This window comes from Erythrolamprus reginae, chromosome 4, assembly GCF_031021105.1.
Source record: "Erythrolamprus reginae isolate rEryReg1 chromosome 4, rEryReg1.hap1, whole genome shotgun sequence".
Lineage (NCBI taxonomy): Eukaryota > Metazoa > Chordata > Lepidosauria > Squamata > Dipsadidae > Erythrolamprus > Erythrolamprus reginae.
This window is the reverse complement of record NC_091953.1, coordinates 73193569-73212865: the sequence shown is the minus strand read 5'-3', so window position 1 is coordinate 73212865 and position 19297 is coordinate 73193569. Positions and strand designations below refer to the sequence as shown.

Genomic DNA, 19297 nt, shown 5'->3' with positions numbered 1-19297 from the left:
TAATACTTCTTTATTCTCCCTTTCATTTAGATATTTACATATTGCATTTATTTGTAGCCACCTTCCCTTACCTAACCACCATTCTATACGATTTCTACTTGGCCTGCCATCCTTCTCGTATAACTGTTCTATCTTAGTTATCCCTCTTCCCTTCAACTCTCCTATAACCCTATTTAAGTTAATTTCGTTTTCTCTATTTATTACATAAAGCGATGACAGTTTAGATTTATATAATCCTATTTTCCCTTGCCATTTTTTCCAAATTTCCATAGTCCCTTTCATTGGGCCTATTAATTTACCTATATCACTCCTATTCCACTTCCTAAAAATTAATTCTCTATTGTTCATCCCGTTTATCTGTTTTTCCAATTTCGCCCATTTATTTTCACCTAATTGCAACTCCATTAACCTTTCCATTTGAAAAGCTTCCCTATACAGCTCCAAACATGGAACTCCCCATCCCCCCTCTTTTTCATTCGCAATTAACCACTTTTTTCTTATTCTTGGTCTCTTGTCTTCTTCAATCCAATAATTTAATTTTTTGTCCCACTCTTTAACCTTACATACCGATAGCCCCCCCGACAGCACCTGAAATAGGTACATCATCTTGGGAGCTATCATCATTTTTAAAGCTCTTATTTTAGAGAGTCTCCTTAGCTTTTTATCTTTCCAGCTCCTCATCTGTTTCAACATTTTCCTCCATATTAATCTATAATTAATCTCTTCAATTTTCACTGGGTTTTTCAATAACCAAATTCCCAAATATTTTATTTTTTTAAGTCCTAATTTCAACCCTGATTCTTTCCTAATTTCTATCTGTTCTCTCGGATCTATATTTAAACACATAATCTCTGATTTTTCCATATTAACCGACAGTCCCGATTCCTGCTTAAACTCTTGTAAAATATTTATTATACCTTTAATCATCTACATCGGGGTCTGGGTCAATATAATTGCATCATCTGCAAATAAATTTATTTTCATTTCTAATTCCCCTATTCTATATCCTGCCCAAGTGTTATCTTGTCTTATCTTATTAGCTAAGATCTCTATCGCTATTACGAATAATTTTGGAGACAAAGGGCATCCCTGCTTGGTGCCGTTTAATATTTTAATACTCTGCGTTCTTTGTCTATTCACTCTTATATATGCTTCATTTCCTTTATAAATCTCTTTTATAGTTTCACAAAATTTCCCCCCCATATTTAATTTGTTACATAATTTATATAAATAACTATGGTTAACTTTATCGAACGCTTTATAAACATATAATTTCAAAATTCCCAATTTCCTTTTAGTAGCGGTAGCATGGTGCATCACATTCATTACATTTCTAATTGGTTCACTTATTTTCCTTCCCTTCACGAATCCATATTGATCCTCTTCAATTATTTTTGGTAAAATATTTTCTAATGTATTTGCCAGTATTTTCATAAATATTTTATAATCCTGATTTGCCAAACTGATCGGACGGTAAGACCCAGGCTCTCTTAAATCTCGACCCATCTTCGGAATGGTAACAATTTCTGAAAGCTTCCATGTCTGCGGGATATCACGATTTAACAATATATTATTAAACAATTTCCCCAAATGCGGCAACAACACATTCACATAAGTTTTATAGAATTCCCCTGGGAATTCTGGGGCCGGTGCTTTGGCTTGTTTTAACCCTTTAATTACTCTAGCAATTTCATCTTGTGTAATTTCTGCATTCAAAATTTGTTTATCTTCTTCACTTACTATTTTCCCAACCTTGAGGACTCCTATCTTCACTTGCTCCTCTTTATACAAATCTTCATAATATTTCCTCATTATCTCCTCTAACTGGTCATTACCATATCTAACCACTCCACTAGTGTCCCTCAATGCTAAAATACATGATTTTTCTTTCCTCTTCTTCAGATATCTCGCCATTTGCTGCATTGATCTTGTCCCCCAGCTCTGTATTTTTTGTCGCATCGCCATTCTCATCTTATTCCATTTAATCTCATCATACACCATCAACTGTTTCTTTTTCAATTTCTATAAACTATTTCAATAAACTATTCCAATCTCTACTTTTTGTTAATCTTAACTGCTCTTGTATCAAATCTATTTCCCTTATCTTCCTTTCCCTCTCTCTACCCCACCTCTTCCTAATATCTGCTTCCATACATATACATTGTCCCCTCATGAAGGCCTTACATGCATCCCATACAATTGATTGTTTAATACCACCCACATCATTAATTCTAAAATATTCTGATAACTCTGTTTGCAATTTCTCTTTATCTTGTTCCCTAGCAGTTACAACTGCATTATATCTCCAAATTCTTTGATTTCGTTCCTGACCTATTTCCAATTCTGCCAATAGTGGGGCATGATCTGATATCCATATACTTTTAATGTCTACTTTTTTAACTTGTATATTGCCTCCCCTATTCATTAATATGTAGTCTATGCAGCTAAATGTGTGATATCTTGCTGAATAATATGTAGCTCTGTTTAAAATATCTGCATGTAGATCCACCATATTAAGTCTGTTTAAATGTAACATCCTGCTATTTGCCGTCCCATTTGTTAATTGCATATTAAAATCTCCTGCCAAAAAAGTTGAGCCCTCCTTAAAGTTGTCTAACTTCTTCTTAGTATTTATTATAAATTGTTTTGTTTTCACATTTGGGGCATAAATTGCTGCTAATGTCAGCTTCTTTTGATTTATTTTCCCTTTAACAAATATCCACCTTCCTTCTCTGTCTTTCTGAATTCCAACCTCTTCAAAATTAACCCTCTGATGAATCAGAATCGCTGTGCCTCGACTTTTTTGTGTTCCTCTCGACTCAAACACCCATTTCCAATTTCTATCATTAATCAAGTTATCCCTTCCTCCCCTTCTTTTATGTGTTTCTGTCAAAATCATAATATCCACCTTGTATTGCTTAGCCATCCTTAATATCCTAAAACGTTTCAAATCCGATCCCAAACCATTCACATTTAAAACCATTATCTTACACTCCGTCATAATATACCAAAATCACCCTTTTCCCCTCTTGTTTTGCCCTTGGTTTATTTCCCCCCTTTCTTTACCCCTATTACCCCCCCCCCAACGTGCCTCTCCCTGTGCTCCCCCCACTGAGAGGGGAGAAGACAAGAAAAAACCTTGCCCATACATGAGGCACATTATCTGGATTGCGTTCCCACTCAACTAGCTCCTCTTTCAACCCTTTTTAATTTTATTAAAGAGAAAATTCCCCCCCCTCCTTTCTCCTTTAAATAATTTCTTCTTTAATTTTAAATTCTTAAACCACCTTTTTCTCCCCCTTAGACTTCCCCCACTGAATGACAGATATACAGGAATCCCAAGGCATCTCCAAGAAAAATAATAATAATAACAACAATAATAGTAATAGTAATAATTCTTTTCCTTCCCCCCCCCCCCCACAACAAGACAAGGGACCAAACACCATCACTTTCTGGCTCTCTTCTCACGCAGAGCCCGTGTTCTTCTCTGCTCCTTTCTGATGGCCTCCACCTGCTCGCTTAACTCCTTCAGCTGCTCTTCCCTTCGTCTTTCCTCCTCATCTGGGGTACTCCGACCGTCAAAAGCCTCTTCCCCTTCATATGCTAGTGCTCCAGTTTCATCAAACTTAATCCCCAGTTGATCCAATAAAGCCTTTCCCTCCTCCAATGAACATGCTCTGTACATTTTATTGTCCTGGAACACCAAGATGGCCACTGGGTAGCCCCAGCTAAATCTGGTTCCACTTTGATATAGCCGGCTTGCAATTGGTTTCAACACAGCTCTCGCTCTCAGGGTTTCCCAGGAAAGATCCCTCAGAACCCTTATCTCATTTCCGTCTTGTTTAAGGCTCGTAGAAGTCTTCAAAGTTTTATAAATCATCTCTGCTTTCTTTTCACTGAGGAAAGCGATGATCCCATCTCTCTGTCTGCCGTCTCTTCTGGGGGCTGCCCAGTGAACTCGCAACAACTCCTCCACGCTGACATCCACGCTTGTCTGTATATTTAACCAAGCACAGACAGCTTCTGTTAACTTTAAATCAGAGGCCGAATCCATTCTGAACCCCCGTAAACGCAAATTCCTCCTTCTCTGTCTGTCCTCCAAATTTGCGATTCTATCATTTATTTGTCTTATTTTTCCATCGTAATCCATCACTTGTTTCTCAACTTTTAGTATCTTTCCAGCAGAGGAATCTTCCTCCTTTTTAATTTGCTTTACTTCTAAGTCCAGCTGTTCCATTTTAGTCTCAACTTTATTAAATCTCTGTTCAAATCCACTGCAAATGTCCAGCAGTTTATCCAGTTTTTTTTCAATGTTTGCTAAGCTGGAAACATCTTCTTTTTTCCCTCCCTCCGCCATTTTAAGATTTATTGTACTCACTTATCACTTCCTTGTTACAGCGAAAGCACCTCCGTCTTTGCTTGAAATCGTAAATCTTCAAATTCTCTTTGATGCCGGCAGATTCCTGTATCTCCTATTTTTTTCTAAGGAAGATTTATAGTCTTTTTAAGGGGGAGAAAACTCTTTACATTTTATATTTATTCGGAGCCAGAGGTGAAATGCCTAGAAACCAATTCGGCGCATGCTGCCTTTCTTCAATCCATTTGCCTTTGTTAGGACCTCGATTTGGGGTGGCATAGTAAGCATTTGCCTCGTTTCTCCTTGCTACCTTTGTTCAATCCATTTGCCTTTGTTAGCACCTCAATTTGGAGTGGCATAGTAAGCATCTGGAGGGGTTATTTTGGGAGCGATTTGGGGCGGCGTAGGAAACATCTGGAGGGGTGATTTTGGGAGCGATTTCTGGCAGCGTAGGAAGCATCTGGAGGGGTGATTTTGGGAGTGATTTGGAGTGGCATAGTAGGCTTTTGGAGGGGTGATTTTGGGAGCGATTTCTGGTGGTGTAGGAAGCATCTGGAGGGGTGATTTTGGAGGCGATTTGGGGTGGCATAGGAAGATTTTGGAGGCAATTTGGGGTGGCATAGGAAGCATCTGGAAGGGTGATTTTGGGAGCCATTTGGGACAGGAAGCGTTTGGAGGGAATTTTGGAGGGAATTTGGGACGGCATAGGAAGCATTTGGAGGGGTGATTTTGGCAGTGAGATGGGGCGAAGGAAGCAGTATGCTGGGGGGATTTTGGCAGCAGAATGGGGGTGGCTGTGGGGAGCGGAGAAAGTGGAGGGCTGGAGGGGAAAGTGGCATGGATATGGGGAGCTCCTCCAATGCGCGCATGCCATTTTGGCCACTGCTCGCAGCAGCAGCAGCAACCGAAAGAGAAGCGAGAGTTCGTAAGTAGAAAATGGTTCATGAGTAGAGGCAAAAAAATCTTGAACTCACGGTTTATATCTCAAAAAGTTCGTAAGTAGAGGCATTCATAAGTAGAAGTACCACTGTACTCCAATGCTTCCGACAAAACCATCTTTATGCCAAGTTAGAGAAATGCCAATTTTTTCAAACTTTCATTGATTTCTTAGGCCTTGTGTTTTCTCCCCAAGGCATAACAATGGACACCGGAAAACTTGATGCATTCCAAACATGGCAACCTCCCTCTCGAGGTAAAGATGTCCAAAGATTTTTGGGATTTGTTAACTATTACCAAACCTTCATTCCGAACTTCACCATATTGACTGTGCCCCTCACTCGCCTTTTCCAGAAATGAGTTAAATTTCAATGCAGAGCAACAAGCCCTTCTCAATCTCAAAAAAGCTTTCATGCAAGAACCTATCCTAAAGTACCCAGACCCCTCTCATCATTTTATCATAGAAGCTGACGCCTCCAATATTGAAGTGGGGGCCATACTTCTTCAACAACGTCAAGATGGCAGACCTTTGTTCCCATGTCCCTATTATGCCAGAAAACTAAAATCTGCTGAATGCCACTATACCATTTGGGAAAAAGAACTCTTAGCCATCGAGACTGCTTTTGAGACCTGGCGACATCATCTGGAAAGAACCTGTCACCAAGTACAGATCAGAACTGACCACAAAAACTTGGAATTTCTCCAAACTGCCAGGAAGTTAAGCCAGAGACAGATCCAATGGTCCTTCTTCTTTGCCAGATTTGACTTCCGCATTACCTACATTTCCAAGTGGATAACAAATAAGCCGATGCCTTGTCTCGCAAACCTGAGTACACCCAAGCCCAAGAACCTGTGCCACGTTGTACCATTCTACCCCTCGCATTGATTGCAGCTGTCCACGATATGGCAGATCTTTGAGAATGAATTCAGCAATACCTGCATTGTTTTGTTCACGACCGACAAAAAGATTGGGTGAAATATCTTACCTTAGCCGAGTTCGCGTTTAATAACTCTGAACATACTTCCACGCAGACCACACCATTCTGCACTAACCACGGGTTTCATTCCCTATTCTTTCCTCTCACACCCTCCGATTCTCCAATTCCAGTCGCCGGCAAATTTCTTACTGAGCTGTGTGCCGTTCATGACCTCATCCAGCATTCCTTGACCAAAGGCAAGGAAGGTTACAAGCGTTTTGCGGACCATTCCTGAAAAGACACTCCACCATTGACTGTTGGTGATCAAGTTTGGCTTTCTACAAAATACCTTTCCTTAAAAAGACCTAACTGGAAGCTTGACCAACATTTTGTAGGACCTTTTCCTGTTGAGATGGTCATCAATCTAGTGATGTACCGTCTGACATTGCCCACTTCCATGTGTGTACGTCCCGTTTTTCATCGCTCTCTATTTGTTCCAGTCAGCCCAGACTCTCCATTTCGGCCACCAGTTCCAGCCCCTGCTGTTCCTGATTGTCCGCGCCCTGCACCAGACTCCGCATTCCATTGCCCCACTTGAACATTACTGGCATCCGAGACTCTTGTTGGCTCAATGACTGATTTCAGTACCTGGTGGAATGATTGGGAGGCGGGCCTGACAATAGCATCTGGATGGATGCCCAAGACTTTGAAGCACCTGAATTACTTTTTGATTTTCATGTACATTTTCCTTCGAAACCTAATCCCATTTACCCAACGGGGGAAGGGGAGGGGCCATGGGGAGAGAGATGGTGTTGTGTGTGCTCCCTGTCAGCCGTTGGAATGCTCAGATTCAGAGGGGGAAGGTGAAATGGAACCTGTCAATTTACCTAATTTAGGAGATGAAGAGTTTTAGTGAGAAAGATGTTGAAATGCGAGAACAGGCTTCGAGTGAAACTTTGCAAACAGATGTATCCTCAGACAGCTTGAGCTGTCAGGACTTGAGATGGTTAGATGCAAAATTCAGAAGGTGGCACAAAAGATCAGAAGAGATTACTGGAAAAAGATTTTAAGATGCAATTTAGAATGTAGTTAGTTAATTAATTAATTACATCACATCTGGGGTTGGACAGAAATGGTAATTGCTTTCAGCAATCTGACATCCAGCCAGCATGGACGTTCTTAGAAGAGCGGCGAAGGGTGAAGTTTTATTGTGTGAGTTATTGCCCTTTTATTGCCTTTCTAATCAGCCAAGATCAGCTAGGATAATTAAAGCATGCCTCCTAGGAGACAGTGAAGCAATTATAGAGATTTATGGTCTAGTTTATCACGAGAAAAACTGAAGAGAAATCCTGTTGCGTCACAGAAGTATATTGTACTGAATGAAGTATAAGAAATAAATAGAAGTGTTACTGTTTGAACATTAAGTGTCTGAAGCAAATTATTCAATTATCATTTGACTGGCCTGAACCAGAACAGACAGAGAGACAGAGAGACAGAGAGGCAGAGAGACAGACAGATAGATAGATGATAGAAAGAAAGATGTTTTGTTTTTCTCGGTCGAATCACCCTGGTATACCCAAATATGGGAGGAGTATACAACTTTAATTTTGTATCTTGGTCCCACTAAGGGCCATATTCCAAAGCAGATAAACTTTATAGCTAACAACTATAATCTATATATGTAGCATATTTTTGATAATAGTCTCCCTTTCTTTTCATTATCAGCAAAAATATGCTACAAATACACACACGCATACACTATAGATCTGGTATTGAATGGCAGCTTAGTATTGTTGATACAAACATCTAAAGTAGGCTTTATGAGAAATCCAGAATTCTGAACAAAAAATCCTATAACCTCCCCTAAAGCTCATTTCACTGAGCAATTAAAAATATCCTAGGGTAAATGTTATAAAAGCCCTTAAGTGATTCCATAGAACAAGAAGAGACACACCCCATCCATCTAGGTTCCACGTGGGTTATATAAAAATGGTATAGAGGTTTGTTTTGCAAGTTGAAAGTCAAATTAAATTGAGTTTAGATAGTATCAAATCAATTACAAATACAACTGTGAGGCCATTGCCTTTCAATCAGATTTCTTAGGAACTGACGTGTAACTGCACAGCTATTCTGGATCTTCTCCTTTAAACAGATTGGGTGGGGTAATGCATAGCAATTGTTAAAGACATTTATTACATACATTAAATATATGGTATGTGACAGATCTATCAGCTAAGAGGGTTTAAATAATGAATGATTTATGTTTTCACTTAGCTATTCTGCAAGATTTATAGTGTTATATGGTTGCCAAATGTACATTTCAACGATCAGCTCTAACATTGGCATCCAAAAGATAGCAAATCTGAATATCGTTGTCCACAATGAATTATGTGAACTGTTCATAATGACTCTCATTCCTCTAATAAAATGCATAGTGCACAGAGGTCTACACACTTTGATATCATGACTGTCATGAATTAGGCCTTCAAGCAAGCATTTTTTGGTCTTGCAAGTTCAGCTGTTGTCCTAACCCTTTCATCACCTCTACTTTGCTAATAATTTGAACAATGTATTTGGCTCTGCAAGAGGAAGAGGAGTAATTATGTCAATATTTTTTCCATCTCTATATTTCAGTTATTCCAACTAAAAATATTGCCAATGAATATTTTCAGCTTCACAGATAAAAGGTTGAATGCTGAGTCCATCTTTACAACATCACTATAGGCTTTGATATTCCTTAAAACAAGAACCATAAAATAATACCTCCTCCAAATGATTCCAATCTTTGTTGGAGGGCAAAGGTTCAGCAAATATGGTATCATTTATAGCAAGCTGCAATGTGTCAACATGAATAAACACATGTTATGATGCCTTGGCATAAATTTCAATATGTCCAGTGATGGGCAGCCAAAATTTTTACTGGCACACTGTGGGTGTGGCTTATTTTGTGGGTGTAGTTTGATGGTCATGTGACTGGGTAGGAGTGGCTTGCAGGCCATGTGACCAGGTGGGAGTGGCTTGAACGATCAACGTTCAAGTGAACTGTTAAGTCCTCGACTTACAACTTCACCAGTGTCACTCACTGTGGGGACAATTTGCTTTGCATTTCCCGTGCTCTCCTTCCTGGGTTGCCCCCTGCCTCAGGCTGAGTAGCTAGGTGAACGGATGCCTATCAGCTGTTGAGAAAAGAGTGGGGGATGAAAAGGGCTCCCTGCAACTCCTGCTGGTGCTGGTCTCCCTCCTGCTTTCCGAGGAGGAGGAGGAGGAGGATGGGAGGGGGGATTTAAAAATATCAGAAAGCCAAGGGAGAGTTATAAATTTATTATTGCTGCATAATGCCTTTTCATCTCTCTTTTTTTAAAAATAATTTTTAAAATTGATTTTAAAATATAAAACACACAATCTATGCCTTTTCATCTCAGCTGCAGACAGAATGAGAGCTTTGCAAGGGGGGAAAAGACCGCAGCCCAGATGGCTTTGGCACGGTTTGGCTCGGCTCGGCTTAGCTCTCCTTTTTTCCCCTGCTGCTGCTGCACGCACCTTGCTTTTTTCCTCTTTCCTCCTTCCTGGCCTCGGGAGATGGCTGCATGAGACTGGAGGGGAGCTGGAAAGGAGAGAGGGAAGCTCATTCGAGGCCAGGAAGGAGGAAAGAGGAAAAAGCGAGGCGCGCAGATGCAAACACAGCACGAGGGGGGGGAAAGGAAAGCCCAGACGAGAGTTGTAATCTTGGAAGTGACTGCCGCTGATCAGCTGGAGCTGGGCATGCAGCTTCATTTCCGCTGGTGGAACTGTGTTCCACCTGCCCTGCCTGCTGCCCACCCCTGCTCGTGTCCAACATCAGACGAAAGCACCTAAGTCATATGAATTGTATTATGAAGTAATATGCTTTCATCACATGACTTCATAATATGGTTGACATGACTTATGTACTTGTGCCAGAGGTGAAATCCAGCAAGTTCTAACAGGTTCTGGAGAACTGCTAGCAGAAAACCAGCAAATACCACCCCTGGCTGGCACCAGAGTGGGGTGGGAATGGAGATTTTGCAATATCCTTCCCCTGAAGTGGGGTGGGAATGGGGATTTTGGTCTATCCTTCCCTTTCCACACCCACCAAGCCATATCCACCAAGCCACACCACACCACACCCAACAAGTCATGCCCACAGAACTGGTAATTAAAAAATGGATTTCAACACTGACCTGTCTCCTAGTTACCTCCATTGCAGTTCACCATATATTTTTTATCATGCCTTAAAAAGTGGTCATATTAAGATATGTATTTCTTTACTTCTATTGCTTGAAGCAAAATTAAACATAAAGATATAAAAACTATAATCTTAATATATATAATATATAATATCAACATAAAAACTGAAAAAAATCAGTTTATAATTTTCAATTTTTTATGTTTTTATATTTACTTCCAGATTTTATTTTTTTTAAATCATACCCTATGGATATCATTCTGCTTTTGTACAGTGGGAAGATCACCACCAATTGGTGCCTGTCGCTTTAGCTCATCTTCTTTCAACTGTAGCCATGCCAGAAGTTCCTGAAGAGAAAGGTGTAGATATCTCCACTGATCAGAACTGGCTTCTAGATGAGACCTGAAAAAGAGGTTCAGTTTCTGTGTTACAAATATTACCAAAAACAATATCTATCTTGATTCATATATGCAAAATAAAAATAATATGAAAAAGATGATTTCCAGTAAGGCACAATGTGAAATCAGAACTGTTGCTATTTCTTTCCCCTCATTTTTCTGAACTCATTTGGACATTTCTTAAAAGTTAAAATATAAGCTATATGATAGATATGTTTCTTTCCTTCCTTCCTCCTTCCCCCTCCCTTCCCCCTCCTCTCAAAAATCACAAATATTGAATACAAAAGTTAAAGGAGTCATGAGTATTTAGTACAAAGTACAAAAAATATAAAATTCTGTAAAAGTTATGCTCCATCTCTATTAAAATTAGCATAGACTAGGTTTAAAATTGCTGAAAGCTCCCCAACAGTGTTAGCTGGAAATCAAATGTTGCAAGCGCAGGAGCTAAGCATACTTCCTGTATAGGGGTAAAACTTTCTATCATTTTGAAAGGGTGAGACTTTCAACAACAACAAAACCCTGAAACAAATCAAGGGACCTTAAAGAAAGTCACTATTGTGAACTTTTCTTCAAAGTCGAACATCTATGTTCAAAAGTTTAGTTTTTCAGACTCTAAGCACTGTACCTTTTGCGACTCTCTTTCAAAATGGAGAGCTTGAATTACACAAACAGAAGTCAGGAGGCAAAATACAGTTCAAAAGTGATTATGTGCGCCCTCCAATCTATAGATAAATAAGTGTGTGTGCATGCATATGTGTGTGTTTGTGTGTAATAACTGTATGCTTTTAATTGTCTTTCTCGCCTACGTGGTTTGGCTATAATAAATGTCTCATTATAACTTCCATGATAACTTCTCATTATAACAACTATGATAAATTAAGGTTACTATTGTAAATTTGCTTAATATCAGTGGTATCAAAATTGGGTGATCAAAATTACAGCAAAGAAATTATTTAAAAATTCCTTTATTAAACAATATCTAGGGTTTTTATCTATCAAGTTCAAGGAATAGAAATGGCTTATGAAGATTTCAAATATTTTTTACATATATGCAAAAAAAAGCTTTGAAAAGGGTTGAGAGCAAACAAAAATGATTCAAACAATACTCTCTCTGCACTGCAGTTTTAAAAAAATTCTGTAATAATTATCTTTATTATGAACTTTTGCAGAAAAACCTTCTTCTGCGCCATAAGGCATCACTTTTCTACCCCCGAATTGGATTTACAGATCTAAACTTACATAAACAATTAAGGAGTGTGTGAGTGAGTTCCCTACTGCAAAGCTTTCCTCAAATTATTGTCATTCATCAGATTGTAACTATTATAAATAAATATTTTTCCCAGTTCTATTCAAATTTATTATATATGGATTCCCAAACAATTATATATGATTCGAATATGCAACTTATATCAAATAACTTCATATGAACAGAATGTTTTCTGAAATTTACTTTACTTGTGAAATGTATTTTAATTGTAATTCTTCTGAAATTAATTTAGATGGGCTACAAATTCACTTATTACACTATATAGAATCATAGTTATAAAGTAATAATTTCAGCAAAAACAAGATACAGTAATATTTTCAGCAAAAGAGAGAATTAATCCCTTTTATGAAAATATTAATATAGAAAAAATCACCAACTATTTGTGTCCTAAAACTCTCATGAGGAGATAATGAACTATCTTTCTAGAGTAATGAACTAATCTAGTATGTTTTATTGAATAAATTGTCCAGCCAATTTAATCTGATTAGAATAAAAAGACTAAGAGCACAGAGAATGAGGGATATATATTTAGGTGAGTTGCCAAGAATACTTCTGTTTTCACTTCAGTTTCTGCTTCCCACCTGTTGCTATTTAGCCCTACCTGATATTTAAAGACTTTTTCTGAAGTTCACTCCATCGGAAGTTCATGTTATCCAGGCGTCTCTGCAACAACGCACCATCTTCAGAACCTTCAAGTGATCTCAAGATTTTCTGTCCATTTTCATCCAAGCTATGGAAAATATCTGTATGGGTTTCAATTTCTTTCTGAAGCTCCTATAAAGAAACATAATACATATATATGAAATTTGGTATTTGCCTGAGCTTTGCTAATGAACAATTTTTAATAATTAAAACACATGAAATTACTGAAAAGCTGATCTTGTGATTTCTTAAGATTTGCTTGAAACTTTTCAGTTAATCATTTTCCATTGCCGTATTAAAATTTAAAAAAGCTAGTTCGAGACCAGTTAAAATTTAAAATCTTAATTATTTTAAAATTTGTTCCCAATATAAATAAAAATTGTAGTAAAAAAATTAATATAATTTCCTTGTTTCCTCCTTTTATGTTATGATGCATTCCATTATCATGCTAGTTTACAATAATGGGAAGTTTGTACATCTTAAATACATGCAGTATTAGAGAGACAATTACAGTATAACCTATGCCAAAGATGAAAAAAAAAGGTTCTCTGCACTTTGTTGGTTACAATTAAGCATCAAAATCACAGCCAATCTAACCTTTATATGGTATGTCTTCCTGTGTAACATTTTCAACTTGAAGAAGAGGCTTCAGCAATCTTGAAGCACTGAAATCTCAGGAAAAGTAAGCAACTGAACAACACGCTTCAAAATGCCAAGTTCAGTTAAATTCCATGGACAAAATGCATTTCACAGTACAGGCCACAATACTCAACTGTAATAAACAGCCACTTTGTATTATATCAAAATATCAGCCAGGCCATGGCTGTAGGAGGAATGGAGAACAGTAAAGAGACCCAGAATACAAAACTGTCAATTTATGTAAAATTGCCAACTTTTCTTATCACTGTGGAAATTCATGCCAGAAACTTTTAAAGATTCATGTTTCCCACTCATTTTTAGGAAGGCAGTGACTGCCAATGGAACATTCTTTTAAAAGTCAGCTGCTTGTTGCTTGCATTGTTTCCTGCCTACATCCTGAATGGACTCTTTATGTATTATCTGTCCTGCTCTTTGCAGTTGGAACGGTATATTTTAGTCACATCAACATGCAGATTTTATTCTGAACTTTATTTTTTATCCTGTCTCCTGATTAGAATTGTCTCATACACAAATTTAAGTACAGATAATCATAGTTCCCTCTAAGCTGAGCAGTGAGCAATCGCTCACTTAAAAATCATCATCAACTCAGAGTTTTCCAAACCTGCCCAGAAGCCGAGAGGGAAAGAGTGAGAGGGAAGGAGAGAGAGAGGAAGAGAGGAAGAGAGAGAAACAGATAGAAAAAAGAGAGGAAGGAAAAGAGAAAGAAAAAGAATGGTAGTAAGGAAGAGAGAAAGAAAATCAAAATCTAGTTTGAAACTAGCTCAACTATTTAAGTGGCATTTTGATATTGATAGTTGCCCTATTATGAGCTCACTGTTATAGACACACAGTATTTATTTACTTACTTACTTACTTACTTACTTACTTACTTACTTACTTACTTACTTACTTATTATTTCTGTGCCGCCCAGTCCCAAAGGGACTGCCGCTCAGACACTATACTTTTCCGCCCACCCCAAAAAAAAATTAGAGGGAACACTGCAGATAATAAAAGAATAATTATTTTAATTAGAATATAGCAACTGAAGCTTGATGCTGGCATGCCAATGAAGTGTCCTGAACAACTGTTAATCTGTCTTTTTCATCATCACATGTGTTTTAGTAAGTATTCAGTTTATTTATTTATTTATTTGATTGATTGGTTGATTGATTGATTAATTGATTTATTTCTATGCCGCCCCTCTCCGACGACTTGGGGCAGCTTACAACATATAAAAAAACCAGTAGGTTACAATAAAATTAAATCCAATTAAATTAAAATTACATAACTATCTAAAATCCCTAATTGTATTAAAATCAATTGCACCCATTCATATAGCAACCATACAATATTTTCCAGGTTATTTGATTAATGGATGTTGCTTGGTTATTTTGCACTTCACATTCTTAGAGCAGTGCTTCTCAAACAAACTGGTTGAGGAATTCTGGAAGCTAAAGTCCATATAACTAAAAGTTGTCCAGTTTGAGAAAAATACTCTTCGACTGTTCCCTCTCTAGATGTTCATTTTCTACATCAGTTTTAAGCCCAAAATGTTATTTTTTTCATCCATTCTCGAAGACATTGCCTACTTTATGCTACATAATTTTACAACATTTTACATTTTTATCTTTAAACAAGATGAAATTATAATATACTGACCAGCTTCAGCCTTGGTAGGCAAGTATTGAACTGATATAGTATTTCATAATTATATACAAGTTTATTCAAGTGCACAAATACTTCTCCCCCAGATACAAGTGCATGGCCATGCATATAAACACCAACTATGTTTATTTAATATGTAACACTACAAATTAGAATACCATTTACAGCAAATGGTATTATTCCCTTCTATCTTCATTGATATAGGTGTGGAGATTAGTTTATGGTTACAATGTTCCATGAATTCTTTATCTGACTTCTTAGTTCTTTTGATATAAATGAAAAGAGTCAGCTTAAATTCAGAAGTTACCTTATTTTAAAATAGTCTATTTTTTCATATTCATATTTCCTTTTTACAGGAACAAAAAAATAGAATGTTATAACCATAAACTAGTCTTGATCAATAACAGTAATAAAGAAGCAAAATAAAAATATGAATAATAGAAAGGGTGAATGATAAATTGCTGCTGTTATCACTAAGGAATGCAGTTAGGCCGAGTTGGCTATTTTCACACATTATATGTTTCACTTTGGGGAGAAAAAATACTCCCTTCTTGCCATTCAACCTGTTTTTCACTGTGTGCTGCTTTTGCCAATAAAGAGTGTGATTTTACCATGAAATAGTGGACTTTTGGTTTGGTGGTTTCGCTCGGAGAGGCCATGCACAAAACAGTTATGATCAGCTCATATATTAGGGAGTATCTCTGATTCTAACATATTATTTATAAACTCCATCTTTGCCCATGCCATGTCTATCCTTGACCATGATTTGTGAGAGACTGAGAAAAATGTGTAATATTTGTTATTTGGGTGAAGACATCGCCATGTATCTTTTAGTTGAAATTCTTCCACCATCTCTTTGAAGGTGTTAGGTAGAGTTTTCCTAGCTTTTTTCTTAGTATTACCCTTATAATCTTTTCCCCCCTGTCAGAGACAACATTAAAATATCCTATAATTAATAGGTTTTTTTTCCCATTTTAGTTCCAACAGTTTATTATGTATTTTTGTGAAAAATTCTGGTTGCTTTAAACTTGAGGCATATATACTTACTAATGTAATTGGTTTAATTCTTCCATTTATTTGTACAATTAAGATTCTGTCTTCTTCATCTGTGTCTATTTAACTTTGAGGTTAAAAAATGATAAAGTCAACATTTTTCCCTTACATGTCTCAGAATCTGTTTCAAAATGATGATATCTTTACCTTTATACGTAATTGTGCTTTCCCTTGCTAGATTATAGACTTGGCCTCTCGCTATTTTTTTAGAGAATCAGACATGAACCTCTTTCAGTAATTTATTTCTATGAGCATAGCTCGTATAGACTCTGTAGATTTCATCCAACCCCTTAATTGCTCTTTGTGGTGTTGAGTTTGTGATACTTGTGATGATTTCTGCCATGGTTTACAGGATATTTTCTTCTTTGGTCTCAGGTACATTTTGAAACCTTAAGAAGAATGCCGCTTTCTCTAATTCGAGGCCAAGAATAACTTCTTATAAGTCACACTTGGTGGACTTCATTTGGGTTTCTGTTGGATGAAGCTTAGTTTCGATTTTCCCAGTTTATTCCTCAGTAGTCTTTATCCTTTGTTCATTTTATTCAATGACTCTTGGATGGATTCCATTTTCCCATCCAGGCTGCATAAACTTTTGTCAATCCTTTTGACATCTTGTCTCATTTCTCCCATATTCCTGGTCAACGTTTCATAGTTACTGTCTATTGACACCTACATTTTGATCATCATCTTTTAGAGAGATGCTAACATTACAGAGGATGGCTGCATAGTTGTCATTTTTTTACTAGTCGCTCCTTCTGCACCACTGTGGTGTCGAGGGTAGAGGGAATTTGGTGGTCTTTCCCCCCATCTTGGGTTGCAGAGTTGTAATAATTGAAGGCATTCCTAACAAATTTTGAATGTGATCCCAGTTCACCATACACAGACTACTGTTGCCTAATAGCAATACAGTGTTCTCTTACTCTTATATATTTTCAATGTTCAATATTCTATACACTAGAACAGCCTTCTTTCTACTTCAATATTTCAGTATCTCTCTGTTAATCAAATCAATACAATCAATACAAAATCATCAAAATCAATATTATATGTATACTCCTGTTCAGTTTGGGGATTTTTCAGATTCTGATTCAGAAAGTGGTTATGAATTAGTGGTAGGGGCAGAAGAAGTAGGAAACCAACCACGGGATGTTTCTATGGGTTCAGATTCAAGTGAAAGAGAAGCAGATGCTAGATGGGTAAATCCTTATTTCAGACACTTGCAGAGGCGAAGAGAGCAAGTGTCAGGGAAGAAATATTAAGGAGAAGAACAGATTAATTAATTAAGTACAGTGGTACCTCAAGATACGAACCCCTCGTCTTACGAACAATTCGTGATACGAACCCGGGGTTCAGAAAAATTTTGCCTCTTCTTACGAACTTTTTTCGAGTTACGAACCGGCGTTCGGAGACTGCTGGGAAGCCGCACGGCTGTTTTAAAAGGTGACAGCCGGGTGGCGGGGCTTCCCAGAAGCCTCCCGAATGCTGGTTCGTAACTCGAAAAAAGTTTGTAAGAAGAGGCAAAATTTTTCTGAACCCTGGGTTCGGTTCAGGAGGTTGCTGGGAAGCCCCCCAGCCCGGCTGTCACCTTTTAAAACAGCCGCGGCGCTTCCCAGCTGTCTCCTGAAGCCGAACGCGGAAGTTTGGCTTTGGCGTTCGGCTTCAGGAGACAGCTGGGAAGCGGCGCGGCTCTTTTAAAAGGTCGCAGCCGGCCTGGGGGGCTTCCCAGCACCCCCCCGAACCCGGGTTCGGGGTTCAGGGGGTGCTGGGAAGTCCCCCAGGCCGGCTGTCACCTTTTAAAACAGCCGCGCAGCTTCCCAGCAGTCGCCGAAAGCCGTTTTTTTGCGGGGGGTTTTTTGGTTGCACAGATTAATTGACTTTACATTGTTTCCTATGGGAAACAATGTTTCGTCTTACGAACCTTTCGTCTTACGAACCTCCTCCTTGCACCAATTAAGTTCGTATCATGAGGTATTACTGTAATTAATTCATCATGTCTGGGTATCAGCGGAAGAGAAGAGTTGAGTTATCAATCTGCCGTTAAGAAATATGGAGGATTTTTCAAGCAGCTCTGAATGTAACCTATGCCTTGTATGCTTTTAATTGCAGTTTTTATGACTCTGGGCTAACTCTGACTAGCCATAAATCTTACAATGACTTGTTGGATGTTTTAATGATTTGGATGTTGCCTTCCATACCGAAGTTTAAGATAAGAGGTTAGCGCTGCATGCCGAGATGATTCAGTGTGGAACAAAGGAAAGAAAAATAAAGATGATGTGGTGTTTTACAAATATATGCATTTAGCAATCCTTTATTCCAATTAGCAGTGGCCTTTGCCGGAAACCAGAACAGTGTTGACGACTCCCATAAAGAAAATCAAGCAGCCACCTCAGGATGGCCAATTTAGCAAATGACATGCAGGCCTTAACACAAACCGTGGCTGCATTGCAGGGACAGATCTTCACGTTACAGAATCAACCCGCAGCCCCCGCAGGTCATCATTCAACCAAGGCCAAAGATTTATTTAGCTAAGCCATCAGTTTTTACAGGGGCAAGAGATCAAGTCACCTCATTTCTTCATCAATGTCAAAAAAAATTCAATCCCTCTCCAGAGGATTTTGCTAGAGATGCCTTGAAAGTTTCTTTCATTATAGGCCTGTGCAAAGGTGCTGCATTTGAGTGGGCAACACCTTTCTTAGCACGTCAGGACCCAATCCTGTAAAATTATGCTGCTTTTCATCAGAGGTTTGAACAAGAATTTGAAGATCCCATGCGCATACAAAATGCTATTGTTCAGTTACGCCAATTACACATGGGCAACAAGACCATCTCTGAGTATATCTCTGACTTCTGGAAACTAGTCACACCCCTGAATTGGAATGAGGAAGCCCTTATGGAACTGTTCCAAGATGGCCTGAAACCCAAATTTGTGAATGAGATGACATGTCATCCAACTCCCAACACGTTAAATGAACTTTACCAGACCTGTTTGACCATCGAGACTAATTTGTCATCTGCCCAGAACCGTGTCACCAGATACAAAAGCCAGTTTGGGGAGAAAACCAGACCAGTACCAGCTGCACGCCAAAGATTTCAAAACAACGGTTTCAACTCCGTGCCAAGACGCCCCTTCCAGATGCCAACAGTCACGGGAAACCGACCAGTTGTCATCGCTTAAGAGGAACCAATGGATCTAGGTATTATCAGACCTTGCCTGAGTG

At 38.3% G+C, this 19297-nt stretch overlaps 1 protein-coding gene across 1 annotated transcript in view; it reads right to left on the bottom strand.

The window, feature by feature from the left end:
* LOC139167142 (dystrophin-like) overlaps positions 1–19297 on the bottom strand; it is a 1540372-nt gene that overhangs the window by 541063 nt on the left and 980012 nt on the right. Inside the window, exons 53-54 of the mRNA XM_070751563.1 lie at positions 12681–12853; positions 10660–10816 (exon numbers count right to left, since the gene is read on the bottom strand). Of these exons, the coding sequence (XP_070607664.1) occupies positions 10660–10816; positions 12681–12853 (330 nt within the window). The remainder of the gene's footprint in view (positions 1–10659; positions 10817–12680; positions 12854–19297) is intronic.